Source organism: Macaca nemestrina, chromosome 2 (assembly GCF_043159975.1).
Source record: "Macaca nemestrina isolate mMacNem1 chromosome 2, mMacNem.hap1, whole genome shotgun sequence".
Classification (NCBI taxonomy): domain Eukaryota; kingdom Metazoa; phylum Chordata; class Mammalia; order Primates; family Cercopithecidae; genus Macaca; species Macaca nemestrina.
In genome coordinates this window covers 121,715,477-121,735,842 of record NC_092126.1, presented here as the reverse complement: position 1 = coordinate 121,735,842, position 20,366 = coordinate 121,715,477, and the positions used below count along the sequence as shown (strand labels likewise).

General features: G+C 46.6%; 1 protein-coding gene and 1 long non-coding RNA gene across 2 annotated transcripts in view; one reads left to right on the top strand and one right to left on the bottom strand.

Moving 5' to 3' along the window:
- The window catches only part of LOC139361984 (uncharacterized), a 20,261-nt gene extending 8,762 nt beyond the window's left edge, over positions 1-11,499 (bottom strand). Inside the window, exons 1-2 of the long non-coding RNA XR_011620111.1 lie at positions 11,370-11,499; positions 9,737-9,855 (exon numbers count right to left, since the gene is read on the bottom strand). This is a non-coding gene — a long non-coding RNA (uncharacterized lncRNA). The remainder of the gene's footprint in view (positions 1-9,736; positions 9,856-11,369) is intronic.
- LOC105482839 (deoxyribonuclease 1L3) overlaps positions 1-20,366 on the top strand; it is a 24,831-nt gene extending 4,465 nt beyond the window's left edge. The window contains exons 2-8 of the mRNA XM_011743219.3: positions 3,097-3,185; positions 6,159-6,248; positions 6,838-6,950; positions 10,920-11,032; positions 14,040-14,197; positions 18,313-18,409; positions 18,953-20,366. Coding sequence (XP_011741521.1) covers positions 3,097-3,185; positions 6,159-6,248; positions 6,838-6,950; positions 10,920-11,032; positions 14,040-14,197; positions 18,313-18,409; positions 18,953-19,069 — 777 coding nt within the window. The 3' untranslated portion in view covers positions 19,070-20,366. The remainder of the gene's footprint in view (positions 1-3,096; positions 3,186-6,158; positions 6,249-6,837; positions 6,951-10,919; positions 11,033-14,039; positions 14,198-18,312; positions 18,410-18,952) is intronic.

Sequence of the window (20,366 nt, the reverse complement as noted above, 5' to 3'; positions counted from 1 at the left end):
CCACTGTGCTCCAGCCTGAGTGACAAGAGTGAGACTCTGTGACTCTGTTTCAAAAAAAAAAAAAAAAATTGATGAGTCAATGATAAGAGGTAACTCTTATGAAACCCTTCCTATGTGCCAGGCACTGTATTAAGCATGTTATATAAGACAACTCGTTTAACTTATATTAAATAAGTTAGTTAGAAATGCACCTGTCATGTCCTGATAAATTTTGGCCATTACCTCCCATAATTTCTTCCCCATCGAGCAGTTTTCTTTTTTAAATAAGACTTCCATTTTAATTATAAAGGTCTAATTTTTAAATTATATTCTGTATAAATTAAACAATGATTTTTAAAATGAAAATAGTCATTAAAGATGATTTTTAAAATACAGAAACCTTTAAAGAAGAAAGGAAATCATTTATTACCCTGCCACTTGAAGGTAATTGTTGTTGGCATTTGGGTAATTTTCTTACAGGCATATGTAAGTCCGCATGGGTTTCGCAGCAGGGACACCATCCTGTGTCATCAGTTTTGTATTCTGCTTTATATTATATTTCCCATGATGTTCATATTCTTTTAAAACATGCCTTTAATGCTATATAATGCCTTATCCTGTGTTTGCAACCTAATTCATTGAATGATTTTCTGTTTGGCAATACCTAGGTTGTTTCCAATTTTCTGTTGCAATACATCTTTCTCTTTGATCTGTACAGGTAATACTGATTTGTTTCATGCCTCCTACATGGCTGGCACTATTCTAAGTACCCACTTAATCCTCTAGCAACCCCATGAGGGATTGATATTTTCATCCCAATTTATACATGAGGAACCTGAGGTGCAGAGAAATTGTGGATATTTCCTTACAACAAGAGACATTCTTTTTTTTTCTTTTTTTTGAGTTGGAGTCTCACTCTGTCACCCAGGCTGGAGTGCAGTGGTGTGATCTTGGCTCACTGCAACCTCTGTCCCTCGGGTTCAAGTGATTCTCCCACCTCAGCCTCCTCAGTAGCTGGAATTACAGGCACATGTCACCACGCCAGGCTGATTTTTGTATTTTTAGTAGAGACAGGGTTTCGGCATATTGGCCAGGCTGGTCTCAAGCTCCTGACCTCAGGTGATCTGCCTGCCTTGGCCTCCCAAAGTGTTGGGATTACAGGCTTCAGCCACCTGCACCCCAAAGGAAGACATTCTTCAAAGTGGAAAAATTGGGTCAAAGGGCATACATATTTGAAAATGCCTTCCAGAAAGGTGTGGCAGTCACAGTGACTAAATCAGCAGACTGGCTTGGCCAGTGGCTTCCAGCTCCCAGGAGAGCCCTGCGTGGCTGATGCCATGGAGTTCAAGCTGTCCATGGAAGGCTCCAGCCTTAGGACATTGTTCTCCTCGTCAGTCACTACACGGGTGGACCTCCCACCTGGGGCAACCTCCTAAAGGCTGAACCCCCAGTCACAGAGGCACCCAGACAGGTAAGTGCTGGTGTCTCTCCCCACTGGGTCCTTCTAAAGATGGAACTGGAACATGTGCTCTGGAAAGACAGGACCACTGGCATAACCCTCCTACTTTATGTCTTTGGTGGCTGTGTAAGAGGACATAATTAACCTTGGAGACCAGGTGCAGTGGCTTATGCCTGTACTCCTTGCACTTTGGGAGGCCAGGGTGGAAGGATCACTTGAGGCCAGGAGATTGAGGCTGCAGTAAGTCATGATCACACAGCTGCACTCCAGCCTGGGTGACAGAACAAGACCCTGTCTCAAAAAAAGATATTAACCTTGGGGATGCCTTGTCCTTGACCAACAAATCCTGTGTCATTGAGCCCACCAGGATCCCATACACAGAAAGGCCCCTGTGGGCTTGGTCACAGGAAGGGCTGTGGGCTTGGTCTGCACCCTGGCCTCTAGGTGGTTGCTCACCTCGAAGGAGCCTCTCCTATATTCTTTTCTCTCTGAGTGCCTTCTCAGCTTTCAGGGACCATTCAAATGTCACCTCCACTGTGGAGCCCTTCCAAATCCTCCGAATAGAAGCGATTCATTACTCCTCAACACTTCCACAGCTTGTGACTTTTATGTAGCGCAGGTTTTTGTTTTGGTTTGATTTTGGTCTCACATCATAGCTAGCTGTTTCCATTTGTCTGTCTTGCTGGACTGAGTCTTCCAGAGCAGTGACTGGTTTTTCTTTTCTTTTTTTTTTTTTTGAGATGGAGTCTTGCTCTGTCGCCAGGCTGGAGTGCAGTGGCGTGATTTCGGCTCACTGCAACCTCTGTCTCCCAGGTTCCAGAGATTCTCCTGCTTCAGCCTCCTGAGTAGCTGGGATTACAGGCACATGCCACCATGACCGACTAATTTTTGTATTTTTAGTAGAGACGGGGTTTCACCATGTTAGCCAGGCTGAACTCAAACTCCTGACCTCAGGCAATCTGCCCGCCTCATCCTTCCAAAGTGCTGGGATTACAGGTGTGAGCCACCGTGCCCAGCCAGGACTGTGTTTTAACAGTTCAGCATGGTGGACTTTGTAGTCACGTGGACTTGAGTTCAAATCCTGGCTCTACAACCTATACTGGCTGTATGACTTTAAGCTAGTCACTCAACCACTCTGAGCTTGTTTTCTGCCTATGTTTAATGGACTAAAAAGCATAGTTATCCCATAGGGTTATTGTAAGACTTGGAGTAGGTTTGCAGTAAATGTCAGCTTTTATAGTTATTATCATTATACCTCTTAATTTCTAATCCAGTCTGTTACCTTTGCTGACTAAGGGCTTAATATTTATTATTATTATTATAATTATTCAAGCAAAGCCAAGAGGCAGGATATTGTGGGGAGGTCATGAGCAAGGGGCTCTGGGCTTGAATGGTATAGGTTCCAATTCTGCCTCCACCACTTTCTAGTAGGGTGACTGGGAGTGTAATTTACTCAACTTTCTCTGAGCCTCACGCTCATCTTAAAAATGTATATAACAAAAGCACCAACCTACCTCAGGGAGTCCTTCATTTAGTTCAGAGTAGAAATTATTTTAATAAGCACTCAATGCAATGCTTAAAAACAGTAAGTGTCCAATAAAAGGTTTTATTTATCTGTGGTAAATGACCTCAACCCCTGGGGATTCTCTTTCTTGCAGGTCATCAAACGCTGTGACATTATGCTCCTGATGGAAATCAAGGATAGCAACAACAGGATCTGCCCCGTACTGATGGAGAAGCTGAACGGGTAACATGGGGAAGGGTGGGCCCGCTAGGGCTCAAGGTCAAGTGCAAGGGCATCTGAAAGCTCCAGGGATCTGAAAGTAATGTGAGATCCCACACTTGACCACCAGTTCACATAGCCTGTGCTGCCCAGGATTCCAACTCTCTTAGCCACGGTCCTGAGAACTTTCTTTTTTTTTTTTGAGACGGAGTCTCGCTCTGTCGCCCAGGCTGGAGTGCATGGAGTGCAGTGGCATGATCTCGGCTCACTGCAAGCTCCGCCTCCCGGGTTCATGCCATTCTCCTGCCTCAGCCTCCCGAGTAGCTGGGACTATAGGCGCTCGCCACTACGCCCGGCTAATTTTTTGTATTCTTTAGTAGAGACGGGGTTTCACTGTGTTAGCCAGGATGGTCTCGATCTCCTGACCTCGTAATCCGCCCGCCTTGGCCTCCCAAAGTGCTGGGATTATAGGCGTGAGCCACCGCACCCGGCCTGAGAACTTTCAACCAGCTGATTTTACTGTGATAAAACAGAATAGGGGAAATAGATGAGGGGTCTGGACACAGAAAGAAATGAAAAAAGCAGATGAGGCTGAGCTAAAAAGTATGGTTATGAAGAAAATGTTAGAAAAAAGAAAAGATTAAAAACCAACAGTAGAAGAAAGATCAATAAAATTACGATATGCTCACACACTGGAATATTATGCAGCTGTTAAAAGTCACGCTGGTGGCCAGGTGTGGTGGCATGTGCCTACAGTCTTACCTACCTGGGAGGCTGAGGTGGAAGGCTCACTTAAGCCCATGAGGATTAGGCTACCATGAACCATGATCACCCCACTGCACTCCAGCCTGGGCCACAAAGCAAGACTGTTTCTTTAAAAAAAAAAAAAAAAAAAAAAAAAAAAAAAAAATTCATGCTTGCTACAGAATAAGTTAGAGCTAAATATTCCAGCATGGAATAATGGCTGCAATGTATTGAAAAAAAGCAAGTTGAGAATTGCAGGTAAAATAGCCCTTTTGAGTCGTCATGTTACATGAATAAGGGTGTGTTTGTGTTTCCATGTGCATAGAAGATGAAAGATTGGAAGGATGCTCTCCAAACTATTAATAGTGGTTACTTCTGGGGGGTGTGATCAGAGAGCTGTGGTGAAAGGCGTTAGTGAAGGAATGAGGGACACTTGCTTTTTATTTTAGTACTTTTTAAATTTGAGACTCTGTCACCCTGGCTGGAGTGCAGCAGCAAGATCTCGGCTCACTGCAACCTTTGCCTTCTGGGTTCAAGCGATTCTCCTGCCTCAGCCTCCCAAGTAGCTGGATTTACAGTCATGCACCACTATGCCTGGCTAACTTTTGTATTTTTAGTGGAGTTGGGGTTTTGCTATGTTGCCCAGGCTGGCCTCAAACTCCTGACCTCAAGTGATCTGCCTGTCTCAGCCTCCCAAAATGCTGGGATTACAGGCGTGAGCCACTGCACCTGGCCATCTCAGCATGAAACACTTAATAGGGACTTTTGAACAAAAGCCATGTCTGGGTCTTGGGCAGGGGCGAGACGAGATGGTAGATCCCGGTGCCATCATCCCGTAATCTCCGGGCTTATCCATCATAGGGAAGGAATGTGTAGGACAACTGTAGGGACAGGCAAGAATCCATGTCAATCTGCCTAAGGGCTTCCCTTATAGTGAGGGAAATGAGTGAGGGACCTGCCTGAGTCACTCAGCCAGGAAGTGGCCACGCCTACCGCTGAACTTGCATCACATCTGATCTGATCTCATAGCCAGTGCTCTATTCTTTGTCATCTCAGCCTTCCTTGGAGTGGTCCCAGTCAGGTTTGTGGGAGACTGAGGGGACAGGTTTGTGGGGGACTGAGGGGTCAGGTGGGCTCCAGGCATCTCCAGCACAGTCCATCTGGGGCAAGTCTTTTCACCACCATTGGTCTTGGCACTCCCCAACCTGTCTAGACTGTCATGGACTCCAGGCAGAGCCAAGCGTGTTTGTCCCTTTATCCCCCACAAGCCAGGATAGGCCTTAGTCACTTTGCAACTGAGTCACCACAAGCAGTTTGGTAACTCAGGACTTGGCAGGCTATGTTCAAAATAGGGCCAACCTCCTCAAAGTGGAAGCCCAGCAGAACCTACTGTTCATACTCCTGGGGCCCCAGGGGCCAGGTCTGCCTTAGAATAATGCATCTGAAGTTCCAGGAATTTCTGTAAGATTGGCCCCTAAATACCCCTTCTGCTTTTTTTCCAACTGAACCTAAGAATATGCTGCAGCTTCAGACAAGCCCTAGATCTTTTTGTGAGCAGACAATGTGAAACTGTGTTAGGCTTTGCCCAGAGTGGAGTTATCAGTAGGTTTGGCAAACACACAGAGAGTCCGGTTTCCCTGGTGCAGGTGAGGGGCAAGGTCAATGGGACTTCATGGCTGTATCCCCAGCACTCAGGATACAAACAACAGTGAAGTGAAATCATGTTCCCAAGGCTTGTGAGAAAATGCCTGGGGGCTTTCAGAGGAGAGAATATTCTCGCTTATCATAAATGCTCAGGAGTGGTTCGTGGACACGGACAGGTGGCTTGATGACGTTTATTCCACCAGAAAGCATAAGCTGCAGCTGCAGCCATGGGCATGAGTGGGGTCAGGGGCTGATTCTGGCCCAGATCGTCTTCTAGGGTCTCAGTGGCCTCCTACAGGTACAGGCCAAAGCATGCGGGTTTTGGGGTGAGTTGGATCTAGGTTCATGTCCCAACTTGGCCTTGCAAACCATAAAAAGGGGATAACGATAATACCCTTCTCATAAGGCAAGAAATAATGGCTGTAAAGATCCTGGCAGATGCCACATTCCAGCCAATCAATGGTGGCCCTTCTTACTGGACTCAAAGGTTATGATGAACCGTGGCCCTTCCACACATTGGGTGTATGGGGGCAGATTGGAAAGAGAGGAACATGTACAGTAGGGGAATGTTTATTCTTTAAGATGCGGTGTGAAATCTTTCTTTTCTAGAAATTCAAGGAGAGGCATAACGTACAACTACGTGATTAGCTCTCGGCTTGGAAGAAACACATATAAAGAACAATATGCCTTTCTCTACAAGTAAGTATCATCTATGCTCCCTAGAACATGGCCACTAACAAATCGTGAATTGAATCAAAATGCATGTCTTCTCTGCAAAACCAAATTTGGATCTCTAACCAATTCTCAGTGTTGATCGAAATAACTGCTGTCAAAACTGGGGGCTTATGCAAAGTATTAACTCTTCAAGCTGAAAACACAAGGGGTCTCCTAACACCTCATTTGTTGGTTGGCTCCATGGTTGCCAGGCCAGGAGTTCTTTACTCCTCATAGTCAAGTCCTGGCCCAAGGCTGGAAAGCTGAGGTGCTCAGCCCAGCTGATTCCCGAACTTCATATTCTTTTCCTCTTCCTGCTAGTAATTTCTTAAGTCTGAACATTAACCTGTGGGTGCCACAGATAACTAGTATGGCTCATATCTTCAGCTCCCAGATTCTCAACAGCTCCCTGGCTGTTGAGAAGAGTTGACTCAACCTTGTTCTCAGGAAAATGACCCCATGCTTGAGCCTGCTCTGGAGTCTAAGAAAGCCAAGGGAACCTACATCTCTACTTTATGAAAGTAGTAAGAAAAGGGCTGACTTAGCTGGGAGGATTTCCTTTTCTTTCTTTTAGGGAAAAGCTGGTATCTGTGAAGAGGAGCTATCACTACCATGACTATCAGGATGGAGACGTAGATGTGTTTTCCAGGGAGCCCTTTGTGGTCTGGTTCCAGTCGCCCCACACTGGTAAGACTCGCAGGCCTCTCTCTCGGGGACCTCCCCAACGGCCCATGAATGGGCAGCAGCCTGGAGCATGAGCTCAGGTTTATGCAGCCCGTTAGGGAGGCATTACGCTGGATGTGACAGTACATTGCTTCTAATACCTCAGTGTAGACGATGCAGTTCGGTGTGATGGCACCAGGCTTGCTTCTCAGAATGCTGAGACTCAAGACTTCCCCAGCCTGGAACGCACTTTCTGGAAGCAATGGTAGCTCCCCTCTCTCTGAAGAGTTTAGGTGCATGGAAATTGTTTTCTGCAATTCCTTGGTTTCTGTCAAGTACAACCCTTCCTTCCTTTTAAAAAATCCTGGCTGGGCACAGTGGCTCACGGCTGTAATCCCAGCACTTTGGGAGGCTGAGGCAGGTGGATCACCTGAGGTCAGGAGTTCGAGACCAGCCTGGCCAACATGGTGAAACCCTGTCTATACTAAAAATGCAAAAATTAGCTGGGTGTGGTGGTACGTACCTGTAATCCCAGCTACTCGGGAGGCTGAGGCAGGAGAATTGCTTGAACCAGGGAGGCAGAGGTTGTAGTGAGCCAAGATCGTACCACTGCACTCCAGTTTGGGTGATAGAGTGAGACTCTGTCTCAAAAAAGACAAAAAACAAAAAAAAAACAATTCCTAAGCGATGGCTTAGGTGAACCACTAGCCTAGAGGCTCACTCTCCCTCTGGTCACTGCATTGCAGACTCCTCCACAGACTGCAGCAGGTGAGGAAATCCAAATGGATTGCTCCCTGAACTCTAACAACAGTACTTGTACTGGCCCCTGATTAAGTGCCAGCCTCCTGTAATCCTTGCAATGACTACAAGGTAGGGAGTAGGATTATCTCCACTTTACATTTCAGGAAACTGAGGTTTAAAAAGGCGTGAAGTCACCCAGCTGCTGAAATGGACAGGCCAGGGTTGTAACCCAGGCCACCACCTCAGGAGCTCATGTTCTTTTTTTTCCTGTTTTTCAGACAGGGCCTTGCTCTGTCATCCAGTCTGGAGTGCAGTCTCATGATCTTGGCTCACTGCAACCTCCGCCTCCTGGGCTCAAGCAGTCTTCCCACCTCAGCCTCGCAAGCAGCTCAGACTATAGGCACGCACCACCACGCTCAGCTAATTTTAAAATTTTTTGTAGAGATGAGGTCTTGCCATGTTGCCTAGGCTGTTCTGAAACCACTGAGCTCAAGCCATCTGCCTGCCTTGGCTTCACAAAATGCTGGGATTACAAGTGTAAGCCACTGTGCCCAATCAGGAGCCCATATTAACCATATGCAATGCTCGATGGAGTCAAGAATCAAATACTTTTTCAGTACCTACTATGTGCCAGGCTCTGTTGAGGGCATTGGACAGACGGAGGCGGTGACATTGGGCTGTGACCTGAAGAAGCCAGCCATACAGAGGGCTGGAGAAAGGGCATTCCAGGTGGAGGGCACAGTGAGCACAAAAGCTCAGAAGTGGGAAGGAGGCTGGAATATTTAGGGGGACCAAAAGAAGGATGGGGGAGTGCAGTGGAGGCCTGAGGAGGAGAGCCAGCGATGAGGGTGTGTAGGGCCCTGGATGCAGCCTGCTGGGCTGAGTTCTGGCTCCTGTCTGTGTGACTTGAGCAGTGACCACCCCACCGCCCTTGTCTGTTGAGGTAAGAGTGGGAATCCGGGCTGAGAATAAGGGGAGGTCCCAGGAGGAGGTGCTCAGAAAGTGACAGCTGCTGTTAGCAGGTGGGCCAGGCACGGCTTCCGAGGGTCACGCACATTGCCACACTCAGGCTCTCTCAGTCCTCCAATGGTGGGGGAAGGTTTTCAGACACTTCACAAAAGTCTTTCATGAAGACCACGCTAATTTTTAAATAGTTTTTTGGAACTTTTGTTCTTAATTACAAAAGGAGTATAAACTGACAAGCCTCTATTTTTTTTTTTTTTAGATGGAGTTTCGCTCTTGTTGCCCAGGCTGGAGTGCAGTGGTGTGATCTTGGCTCACCACAACCTCTGCCTCCCAGATTCAAGTGATTCTTCTGCCTCAGTCTCCCGAGTAGCTGGGATTACAGGCATGCACAACCACGTCCGGCTAATTTTGTATTTTCAGTAGAGACGGGTTTTCTCCATGTTGGTTAGGCTGGTCTTGAACTCCTGACCTCAGATGATCTGCCCGCCTTGGCCTCCCAAAGTGTTGGGATTACAGGAGTGAGCCACCACGCCTGGTCAATTTTTCTTAATTAGAAAATTTTCGACTGGGCTTGGTGGCTCATGCCTGTAATCCCAGCACTTTGGGAGACTGAGGCAGCTAGATCACAAGGTCAGGAGTTCGAGACCAGCCTGGCCAACATGGTGAAACCCGTGTCTACTAAAAGTACAAAAAATTACATGGGTAATTTTTTACAGGTGGTAGTGTGCACCTGTAATCCCAGCTACTCAAGAGGCTGAGACAGGAGAATTGCTTGAACCTGGGAGGTGGAGGTTATGGTGAGCTGAGATCGTGCCACTACACTCCAGCCTGGGTGACAGAGCAAGGCTCCATCTTGAAAACAAAAGAAAAACAAAGAAAAAGAAAATGTTTTTCCTTAGTACAAAAACCAAACAGATTTATTATTTTTGAAAAGCAGAAAATAGGCTGGGCGTGATGGTTCACACCTATAATTCTGGCACTTTGGGAGGCGGAGATGGGTGGATCACCTGAGGTTGGGAGTTTGAGACCAGCCTTACCAACATGAAAAAACCCCGTCTCTACTAAAAAAAAATACAAAACTAGCCAGACTTGGTGGCACATACCTGTAAACCCAGTTACTTGGGAGGCTGAGGCAGGAGAATCACTTGAACCTGGGAGGTGGAGGTTGCAGTGAGCTGAGATTGCGCCATTGTACTCCAGCCTGGGCAACAAGAGCAAAACTCTGTCTCAAAAAGAAAAAAAGAAAAAAAAAAGAAAACCTTTAAAAAAAAGTAGAAAATACAACCATAAATATATACAATTTTTAGCTGTCAATTTAAAAAAAGAAGAAGAGGGATAAAATACATCAGAAACAAAAGAAAATAGATTTACCACACACCCACAAATGGGAAAATAAAAGCACCCATAATGCCAGCATGGAACACAGTTGTAATAAGTAAAATGTTCATTTAGAAGCAGAATGCTTGTTCCCTGGTACCGCAAAGAAAAATCAACATTCAGATAAAAAGTTTTCTCAGCAAGCCAATTTTACTTTCTGCAGAAAGGGTGCTCCTCGCAGATGGAACAATGGTGAGAGCACACCTGAATAAAGGAGGGAAGCAATTTTTATCCTTTACTCAGCTTGTCCCTGCTACTGTGTCCTGTCTCTATTGGTTGGAGCCAGACCACACAATCTAAGCTAACCTGACTGGCTAATAATTTAAACCTTTCCTAAATAGGTAAAGGCAAGGGAGAACAAAGGAAAAGAGGAAGTTGCTTATGCCAAATAGGGAAGGGGCAAAGGCTGTGAGCTGGACCGTGCCTGCGAGCATGTCCAGCACAAATATCTTGGTTAAGGTACAAGGACATAGAATGTACTACATGCCTGTAAGCATGTCTAACAGCTACACAGGATAGGGCTTAACAAAGAGTTATTAGCACAAAGCAAGGAGGCTTGAAGGAAGTTAGTCTTTAAAAGAAACTATTATTTTTAACACTTATGATTTATTCTTTAACAAGAAAGGAAACTTCGAAGAGGAAACTGTTTTACTTTCTACAACAGTCTACCAGTTTTCTCTTAGCCATGAAGGGCAACTGGGAGAAATGAGTCTTTTGTGTAGTAAAAATAGGCAGCCTAATGATCCCAAGATCATTAAAATCTCAGCCACTGGCCGGACCCTCTGGGAACAGGGGACCCAGACAATGCAGCCTGTGCCTTCTGGAGGGGAGAGCCTGTTTCCGTCCAGCAGTGTTTGTGAGACCTTGACAAGGGAAGTGTGTGACCTCTGCCTCTTTCCTGTTCCTCAGCTGTCAAAGACTTCGTGATTATCCCCCTGCACACCACCCCAGAGACATCCGTTAAAGAGATCGACGAGTTGGTTGACGTCTACATGGACGTGAAACACCGCTGGAAGGCAGAGGTGATGACTGCTGTGTCAGCCGAATTCCCATCTAGCAGGGGCAGGCTCTGGTCCCTGAGTGGGATGAGTACCTCTCCAGGGAGGGGGAGAGGGCAGGGCATGTGCAGGCTACCACCACTTACAGCCTTCTTTAAGGCCTTTCTTCAGCCCTAAGTATCCCTCTTGCTAAATCTGCCTGGGTACCCTGCACGTGGGCTTTGGGAATTCCCACACTTTCCCATTAATAACAGATGCCAACATTTACTGAGTGAATAGCTAGTGCCAGGCACTGTGCTGAGACTTGACATGGACAAGTTTATTTAATCCTCCCAATAATCCCTTGAGGTAGCTACAGTACCTTTCTCATTCTCACTTTGCAATTGAGAAGTGTGAGGCACAGAGCAGTCAGGATTGTTTCAGTTGCAAGGGACAGAATCTTAACATGGCTCATGAAAAGAAGGAGCAATTGATTGGTCTGTGTAACTGAAATGTCCAGGAGTACTTCAGGCATAGCTGGATCCAGGGCTCAGACAAGAGAATCAGGGCTTGATTTGTCTCTTCCTTTCCATCTCCTGGTCACCCTTTCCTCTACGTGGCTCCATTCTCAGGTTGGCCCCACCCATGGGATGGCAAGATGGCCACCAGCAGCCTCCAGACCAACTGATAAATTTTCTTTCCCACAATGCAACAAATACTGTGGGACTGAGTCTCGTTGGTTCTGACTGGGTCACATGTCCATCCCTGAACCAATCGTTGTGATCAGGGTGTTGAGATACTCTGATTGGCTAAATCTGTGTCCACCCCAGTTTCACCCCAAACTCACAGTTTGAGGTGCAGGAGGGATGGGTGGTCTCCCAAAGAAACTTGGAGTGCTGTTTTCACAGAAGGGGGCACACATTTGCCATCCCTATAGGCTCAGTTCTGTCCACTTTTGGAAGAGAGGGATGCACCACTTGTGGCTGTGAGGGTCTGTGAAAGCTCTTCGCAAATATGGAAGTGCACCCAAGAGTTCTTCTTCTGTATTTCTCTTTTCTTCTTTCGGAATGTGACTCCTGTGATCCCCCTTCCTCCTCCTGAGTTCCACTGCTCCAAGTGCAAAATGAATCAAATAGACTGTGAACATAGTCCATCAGAGCTGGGCATGGAAAAGACCAGGGGTGTATTTCATTGCTTATTAATAAATAGGCCAAAAGAAAGATTCTTTCTTTCCAAAAATTATGACATCATTCACTTATTAAACAAGAATGTATTGAGCACCCATTGAGTGTCGGGCTGTGGGGAGGCATCAGTGGCCTAAAAGTGAACAACAGGGGAAACTGCTTCAGTGAAGCAGACTTGGATGTGATTTTTTTTTCTTGAGATGAAGTCTCACTCTTTTCCCCAGGCTGGAGTGCAATGGTGCAATCTCGGCTCACTGCAACCTCCACCTCCCGAGTTCAAGAGATTCTCCTGCCTCAACCTCCTGAGTAGCTGGGACTAGAGGCACCTGCCATCATGCCCAGCTAATTTTTGTATTTTTAGTAGAGACGGGGTTTCACCATGTTGGCCAGGCTGGTCTCGAACGCCTGACCTCAGATGATCCACCTGCCTCGGCCTCCCAAAGTGTTGGGATTACAGGCCTGAGTCACTGCGTCCGGCTGGGATGTGATTCTTGACTTCACCACTTGAACCTCCCAGTCCTGTGGCCTAGAGCGGGTCACTTAATCTCTCAATCCTGTTTCTATAGAGGTTAGTGGGCTCTTCTACCTCCTATTGTTTATTGCTGTGAGGTGTAAATTTAAAGACACCTAGTGCTAGGCTTGGCACATAGTGAATGTTCAGCAAATCATGTCTATGTTAGCAGAAGCTGGTGATCACTGAGGTTAAGAAAGACCCTCTGTCCTCAACTGAACCCGTCAATCACGGGGAGAATCATGATCACTAAGATCAAAATAAAATGTTCTTGAAGAAAACTCTAAAGTCAGCAATGCCCCACCAAACAATAGCACAAACAAGGAAATCTGGCACTTCCTCTGGATTGTGGAATGTTGAAAATTCTGTTCCAAGAGCTGTGCGGGGAAAACTATTTCCAAGATAGGAAGTTTCTGTTGGTGGCCTTGGGTGGGGGTGGACAGCTCACTTGATGGTCCCCTCCCCTGAAGATGCCTCTCACCTCCTCAAGGAACTGAATTTTCACAGAAATAAGTTTCCATCTTCAACACAATAGGAGAGAAAGAGTGATGCCAGGGCTGCCAATACACCACCCAAATTCACTTTTCCTGCTTGAAAACAACAGGCGTTGATTCATTCGTGTGTTTACACCCTACAGCAGTTTGAGCCAGAGACAAAAGATGTGAGGGATAGATTTACTGAATTTTTTTTTTATTCACACCTGACTCTGCATGCTGACATGGAATTGTGGTGACTAAGAACAGCAAACATTCTCCTTCCTGTTAAGAACACCTTCACTGGTACGCACTCGCCTGTCATCGACTCATCAAAACTATGACTCAATTTTAAACCACAAAAAGAAATTTTTAAAGACCCTGTATTCATTTGCTAGAGCTGCCATAACAAAGTACCATACCAAAGACTTGATAGCTTACACAATAGAACGTGAGTTCATCACCGTTCGGGAGGCTAGAAGTCCCAGATCAAGGTGTGCCAGCGGGGGGTTTCTTTTGAGGGCCTCTCTCCTTGGCTTGTAGATGGCCATCGTCTTCCAGTGTCTTTACATGGTCTTTGCTCCATTTTTCTGTGTCCTAATTTCCCCTTTTTACAAGAACGCCAGTCATACTGGATTAGAGCCCATTTTACCTTAATTCCCTCTTGAAGTTTCTATCTCCAAATACAGTCACCTTCTAAGGTGCTGGGGGTTAGGACTTCAACACAGGAATTTGACCCGGGTGGGAGCAGGGTAGACACGATTCAGCCCATAACAGACCCTGTTGTTCACTGGGCCTGGGAGGCGGAGTCTTTGCTAGAGACCCACATGAAAGCGTTCTGCAGCAGCATCCACCGGGTGACAATTTCAAATCTTGTCTTTTAGAATTTTATTTTCATGGGTGACTTCAATGCCGGCTGCAGCTACGTCCCCAAGAAGGCCTGGAAGAACATCCGCTTGAGGACCGACCCCAGGTTCGTTTGGCTGATCGGGGACCAAGAGGATACCACGGTGAAGAGGAGCACCAAGTGTGCATATGACAGGTAGGAGGCCCTGCAGGGTGCTGCTGGCTCAGCACAGTGCTTGGTGTGCACTAGGAAAGGCGCAAGGTGGCTGGGCACCGTGGCTCACGCCTGTAGTCCTAGCACGTTGGGAGGCCTCGGTGGGTGGATCGCTTGAGTATAGGAGTTTGAGACCAGCCTGGGAAGCATGACGAAACTCTGTCTTTACAAAAAATACAAAAATTTGCCGGGCATGGTGGCAAACACCCATAGTCTCAGCTACTCAGGAGGCTGAGGTGGGAGGATCTCTTGAGCCCAGAAGGTGGAGGCTGCAGTGAGCCAGGATCGCACCACTGCACTCCAGCCTGGGTAACAGAGTGAGACTTAGTCTCAAAAATAACAAATAAAAATAAAAATAAAAAAAGCACACTGCTTGGAGAGCTGAGTCCATTAAATGTCAGGCCCCTCTACTGGGTACCACATGCAGTGTATGAACCTCAGGACCCTATGCGGTGGCCCTGGGCATTGTAGCTTAGCAGAGGTAAGCACTGGCTTCCGTATCAGACAGGCCTGGATTTAAATCCTGACGTTACCACTTCATATGTCTGTGACCAAGAGACAGGCTCTCTGCGTCTTTCATTTCCTCCCCTGTAAAATGGAAATTATCCTAGTGCCTCACTCATGAAGATCTGATGTAGAGTCAATGAAATAGCATGTCAGGCTGCTAGCACAATGCCTGGCATACGGCAAGTGCTCATTACATTAATGGGCTGTTCATTGTTCCATAACAAAGACTTACCACAATTGATTTGCCCAATCCCTATCATTGGGCATTAGGTTATTACCAAGGGTTTGCTGTTATAAATACTGCTAAAATCAATATCCTCTGTACATTTTATGCAAGTACTTGTGATTTCCTCAGGAAACAACCCCCAAAATGAGACCAATTAGTGCAACGGTATTTGTACTTTGAAGCTTCAGGTATATATTCCTAAATGCAAATGCGTACATTTAAGTCCTAGCATTCCCTTGTGCTTTTTAAAGTCCCTTCAGGGATTTTCAAACAGCTTTCATCTTTGCTCCTTCAATGGGCACAGAGTGGGGAGTGCCTGAGGCATGTGAATGTTAGTGATCTTCCATCACAGAGACCACAGGTGGGGAAACCCCTAGAAGTCTGGTCCCAGGTGGTGGCCACAGTTCCCAGAGCTCAGCCTGCCATGAGGAAGTGTGAGATGACCATCTGCATGAGAGCCACCAGGCCACTCGTTTTCACTTCTCAAGTTTCGAGGTCTAGCTTTCATTTCCATCCCATGACCTCCTTTGTTCCTCTTGGAGCTTTTGAGGCTGGTGTTTCCTTTGCATAAGTTATTACTCTGCAAAGTGGAAACCCAAGATGGGGAGTTACAGGGCACTAAGTGCCCAGACCGTCCCCGCCCCCTATTTTGAAGGACTTCCAGCAAAGCCGGGACGATGGCCACTCACTCACTCACTCGCACATGGCAGTTGTGTGCCCTTGGGTAGGTCAAGTCCCTTCTCCAGGGCCATTCTTCTCCCCTGGCAAATGAGTGGGAAGTGATTGAAAATGATACAGAAGAATCAGAAGGCAACATGGCCACGGTAGATCGGGAGGAGGTAGAACAGGTTAGAAAAAGATGTTTACTAAAAGGATCCTGATTTTATACACATGTATCCCAAAGGATGGTGGGATTACATGTGACATTTTAACAATTCATTTTTTATTTTGATGCTCTGAATTTTGTTTCTCATAACCACATGTAGAACTCTTCTGGCTTTTTTTTTTTTTTTTTTTGGAGACAGTGTCCCGCTCTGTTGCCCAGGCTGGAGTGCAATGGCACAATCTTGGCTCACTGCAACCTCCGCCTCTTGGGTTCAAGCGATTTTCCTACCTCAGCCTCCCAAGTAGCTGGGATTACAGGCATATACCACCATGCCTGGCTTTTTCTTTCTTTCTTTTTTTTGTTTGTACTTTTAGTAGAGATGGGGTTTCGCCATGTTGGCCAGGCTGGTCTTGAACTCCTGACCTCAGGTGATCCACCTGCCTTGGCCTCCCAAAGTGCTTGGATTACAGGTGTGAGCCACCATGCCCGGCCTCTTGTGGCTTTTAAAAAGTCATAGGCCAGGTGCAGTGGCGTATGCTGTAATCCCAGCTACTTCTGGAGGCTAAGGGAGGAGGATCACTTGAGTCCAGGAGTTCAAGGCTTTAGAGCAATGTGATCACATGCCTGTGAATAGCCACTGCACTCCAGCCTGGGCAACATAGTGAGACCTGTCTCAATACAATAAAATAAAAAGTGAAATTAAATAAACTGAGAAAATAAAAAGCCATAAAAATGATGTTTTAAAAATGGAGTTAGACAATATGGTCTCAATTCCAGTCTTTGTTCCATGTTCACATATTTATCAAACACCTCTCAAGTGCTGAGTGCTGGGAGATCATGCAAAGATGCCCAGGATCTGGCCGATGCCCTGGACCAGCCTCAGAAAACTTCACATGAACACTGGCCTGGTCCTGCACATCCCTGGAAGAAGTCAGAAATAGAGGAGCCTTAAACATCTCTTTCTTTACTTTCTGAGTCTTAAAGAAAGCTTTCACAAATCTCTAATTTGATGTGAAGAATTTACATTTGGGTTGAATTAAAAGCCATAGCCCGGGTGCAGTGGCTTACACCTGTAATCCCAGCACTTTGGCAGGTTGAGGTGGGTGGATCACCTAAAGTCAGGAGTTCAAGACCAGCCTGGCCAAAAAGACTAAACCCCGTCTCTACTAAAAAATACAAAAATAAGCCAGGCATGGTGGCACACACCTATAATCTCAGCTACTTGGGAAGCTGAGGCAGAAGAATCGCTCGAACCTGGAAGGCAGAGGTTACAGTGAGCTGAGATGGCGCCACTGCACTCCAACCTGGGCAACAGAACAAGACTCTGCCTCAAAAAAAAAAAAAAAAAAAAAGTTAGTTGGGGTGGTGATGTTAGCAAATGCAGATACCAAAACTGTCGATTAGAATGGGGAAGGCCCAGTGGGCACTCATGAAATGGCAGTTTGACTCACCTCGCCATTCCTCGGTAAATCACTCAGGACCACGAAGACTGCAACTGCATCACCCAGCTTGGGATATGTTAGTTTGTTTCCAAAACTCGTTTGACTACCTCATTCTTACTTTTTGTCATTACTGCAAAGCACATATGCTGTGATTTTTCTCTATATTTTTCATTAAATCCCTTAATTTCTTATTGAAATAAATTTTTAAAAGAAATTTCATGGCTGGGCGCGGTGGCTCACACCGGTAATCCCAGCACTTTGGAGGCCAAGGTGGGCGGATCATGAGGTCAGGAGATCGAGACCATCCTGGCTAATATGGTGAAACCCCGTCTCTACTAAAAATACAAAAAATTAGCCGGGTGTGTTGGCAGGCGCCTATAGTCCCAGCTACTCAGGAGGCTGAGGCAGGAGAATGGCGTGAACCCGGGAGGCAGAGCTTGCAGTGAGCTGAGATCGTGCCACTGCACTCCAGCCTGGGTGACAGAGCAAGACTCCATCTAAAAAAAAAAAAAGAGAAAGAAAGAAATTTGATACTAGCAAGAGTAGGAAAGCAGCAGCATTTGCCATAAATTGAAGGTAGTGTGAGAATTAAGTCCAGTGAAAGTCATGCATGCATTGTTAAATTCTGCCTTAATTCTCTTGCCTGCAGAATGCTCAGAAATGGCAGCCTACTCTCTGTCAACATGGGACTGAGGGAGGTATTAAAGACAAACCAGCATCTCCCTGAGAATTTCTCCATAATCAAATCAGGGAAAGTGAAAATAATTGAAAAGAGAACAGCGTTCTCAGTACACAAGTCATTGTTGTGTGGGATAGTGTGCATATGTCATATAAAACCTCCTACTCCACCAGGGACATTGCCCACACTGGGAGATAGTGTCCTGGTGTCCACAGAACCATGGCAGGGACTGATCCTATTTCACAGTTGTAGGCACTGTCCTTTAGGGTCACAGGCTAAAACCAGGTCTGGACTTTGAGTGCCACATGAAAGGGCCAGGCTGCTCAGTCAATTCCAAACAGCAAACACAGACTTTGGTTTGATCTCAGCAATCACAGGTTGGATTAACACAACTGTTTTTCCTCCCCTTGTTTCCAGGATTGTGCTTAGAGGACAAGAAATTGTCAGTTCTGTTGTTCCCAAGTCAAACAGTGTTTTTGACTTCCAGAAAGCTTACAAGCTGACTGAAGAGGAGGTAAGGCTGCCATCTTGTCTTTCTATGCCATTGTCCTAGAAAGATGAGTTAGCCTGGGCAACATGACGAGACCCCATCTCTACAAAAAATTCAAAAAAATTAGCTGGGCATGGTGGTGCATGCCTGTGGTCCCAGGCTGAGGTGGGAGGATCACCTGAGTCCAGGAAGCAGAGGTTGCAGTGAGCTGACATCGCACCACTACACTCCAGGCTGGGCAACTGAGTGAGATCCTGTCTCAAAAAAAAAAAAAAAAAGAAGAAAAAGGTGGGTTGATGTCACCCTTTGAGGTCACTGCTGAAGACGGAAGACACAATATTGGGCACTAGACCTTGAGTTTCAATGCCTATGATTTTGTGATTTGAGGCCCTGCCAAAATTTCTCGATCCAGCTGGTCTTGGAATAACACTTACCAGTGTGTGCTCTGTGGGGTGACTTTGGGCATTTCATCTCCCCTTCCTGGTCCTGAATTTGCTCATCGCTAAAATGAAAGCATCTCCCAGGCATCTCCTGATTTCCATATCTACCTTCCCTTTCTCCTTACAGGCCCTGGATGTCAGCGACCACTTTCCAGTTGAATTTAAACTACAGTCTTCAAGGGCCTTCACCAACAGCAAAAAATCTGTCACTGTAAGGAAGAAAACAAAGAGCAAACGCTCCTAGATCCAAGGGTGTCATCTTATTAACCATTTCTTGCCTCTAAATAAAATGTCTTTAACAGATACATGAACTGCTCCCTGCACTTAGAAAACAAGACTGATCCAACTGCTTTCATTTTTTGACCTGAATTTATTCTGACTTGAGCCAAATTGGAAAGAGAATCTTTTATATCTCTTTTGGCCTCATACCTCCCCTGAATTGTCCAAAAGGGAACCAGGGGCATTTGTAGCCCAAAATGATGGTCTTCATGCCCTGAGCCAGAGCCCCATCCTCTGTCACTGGGCCTGCTCAGCCCTGTCATGCGAGAGGCTGCAGGGGGAGGAAGAGCGTCGGCTTTCAGTTCTCCTGAGGGGTCCTGTTCCACGGGCAATGACCAGAAACACCAAGGCCCCAGCTGCCCCTGTGATTTGGGCAATTAACTGTTTTAAGAATCTGCCCCCTCCTGTGTGAGGTCAGGCCACCATCACGTCTCACAGGGTGAAGGATAAAGGCCACTCCCGCCTGGTTTCTCTGCCTTCGAATTGTCCTCCTCCAACTCAGTCAGCTCAGGAAGCACCAGTGTCATCCTCTGAAATACTAATCTGACCACAGCCCACCCTCAGTCCCACCCCGTGCCCATAAATCCTTCAGTGGCTCCCATCACCATCGGAGAGAGCTCAGTCTTGGCCACCATGAAGGTCTCTGTTATCTGGTATATTGCGCCAGCCCCACCTTCTGCCAGGGTCGCACCCTGAACCCCTGCTCCAGGAGGATGTCCTCCGCCCTGCACCCCCATGCTGTCCCTCCCTGGGGGCCTTGGCTCTGCCCCCACATGCCCTGCCCTATCCCAGAGCCCGGGTCAAGTGCCCCCAACCCCCATGTACGCCCTACCTCTATTGCAACATCCACCACATTGTATTTGTCACCAGGGCCAGTGTTGGGGGTCTTTGGGGCCCCAGTGTGACAAACACCTAGTGGACTGGCTGGGACTCAAGGATTTTGTTATCTTTCTGCAATCAAGGAGGTTCATTGGAGTCCAACAACACAGCACCATTTAGCCTGTATGCCTATTTTTGTTTGTTTTGCTTTGTTTTCCCTGATGTTTCTTTGTTCAAGTCATACATGAACATGGCTAAATGTGCAGGCAGTACCGAAGAATAAGCAGGGAAAAGGAATGCCGCGCCCTGACCCCATCCCCGAGTTTCCTGTCTCAGAAACAGCCCCTCTTCCCCGCTTATGTGTTTTTCCAGAGAGACTGCACAGAAATGAGCACCATATGTAACCTTAAAAATACAAAATACAGCACACCATATGCACGGTT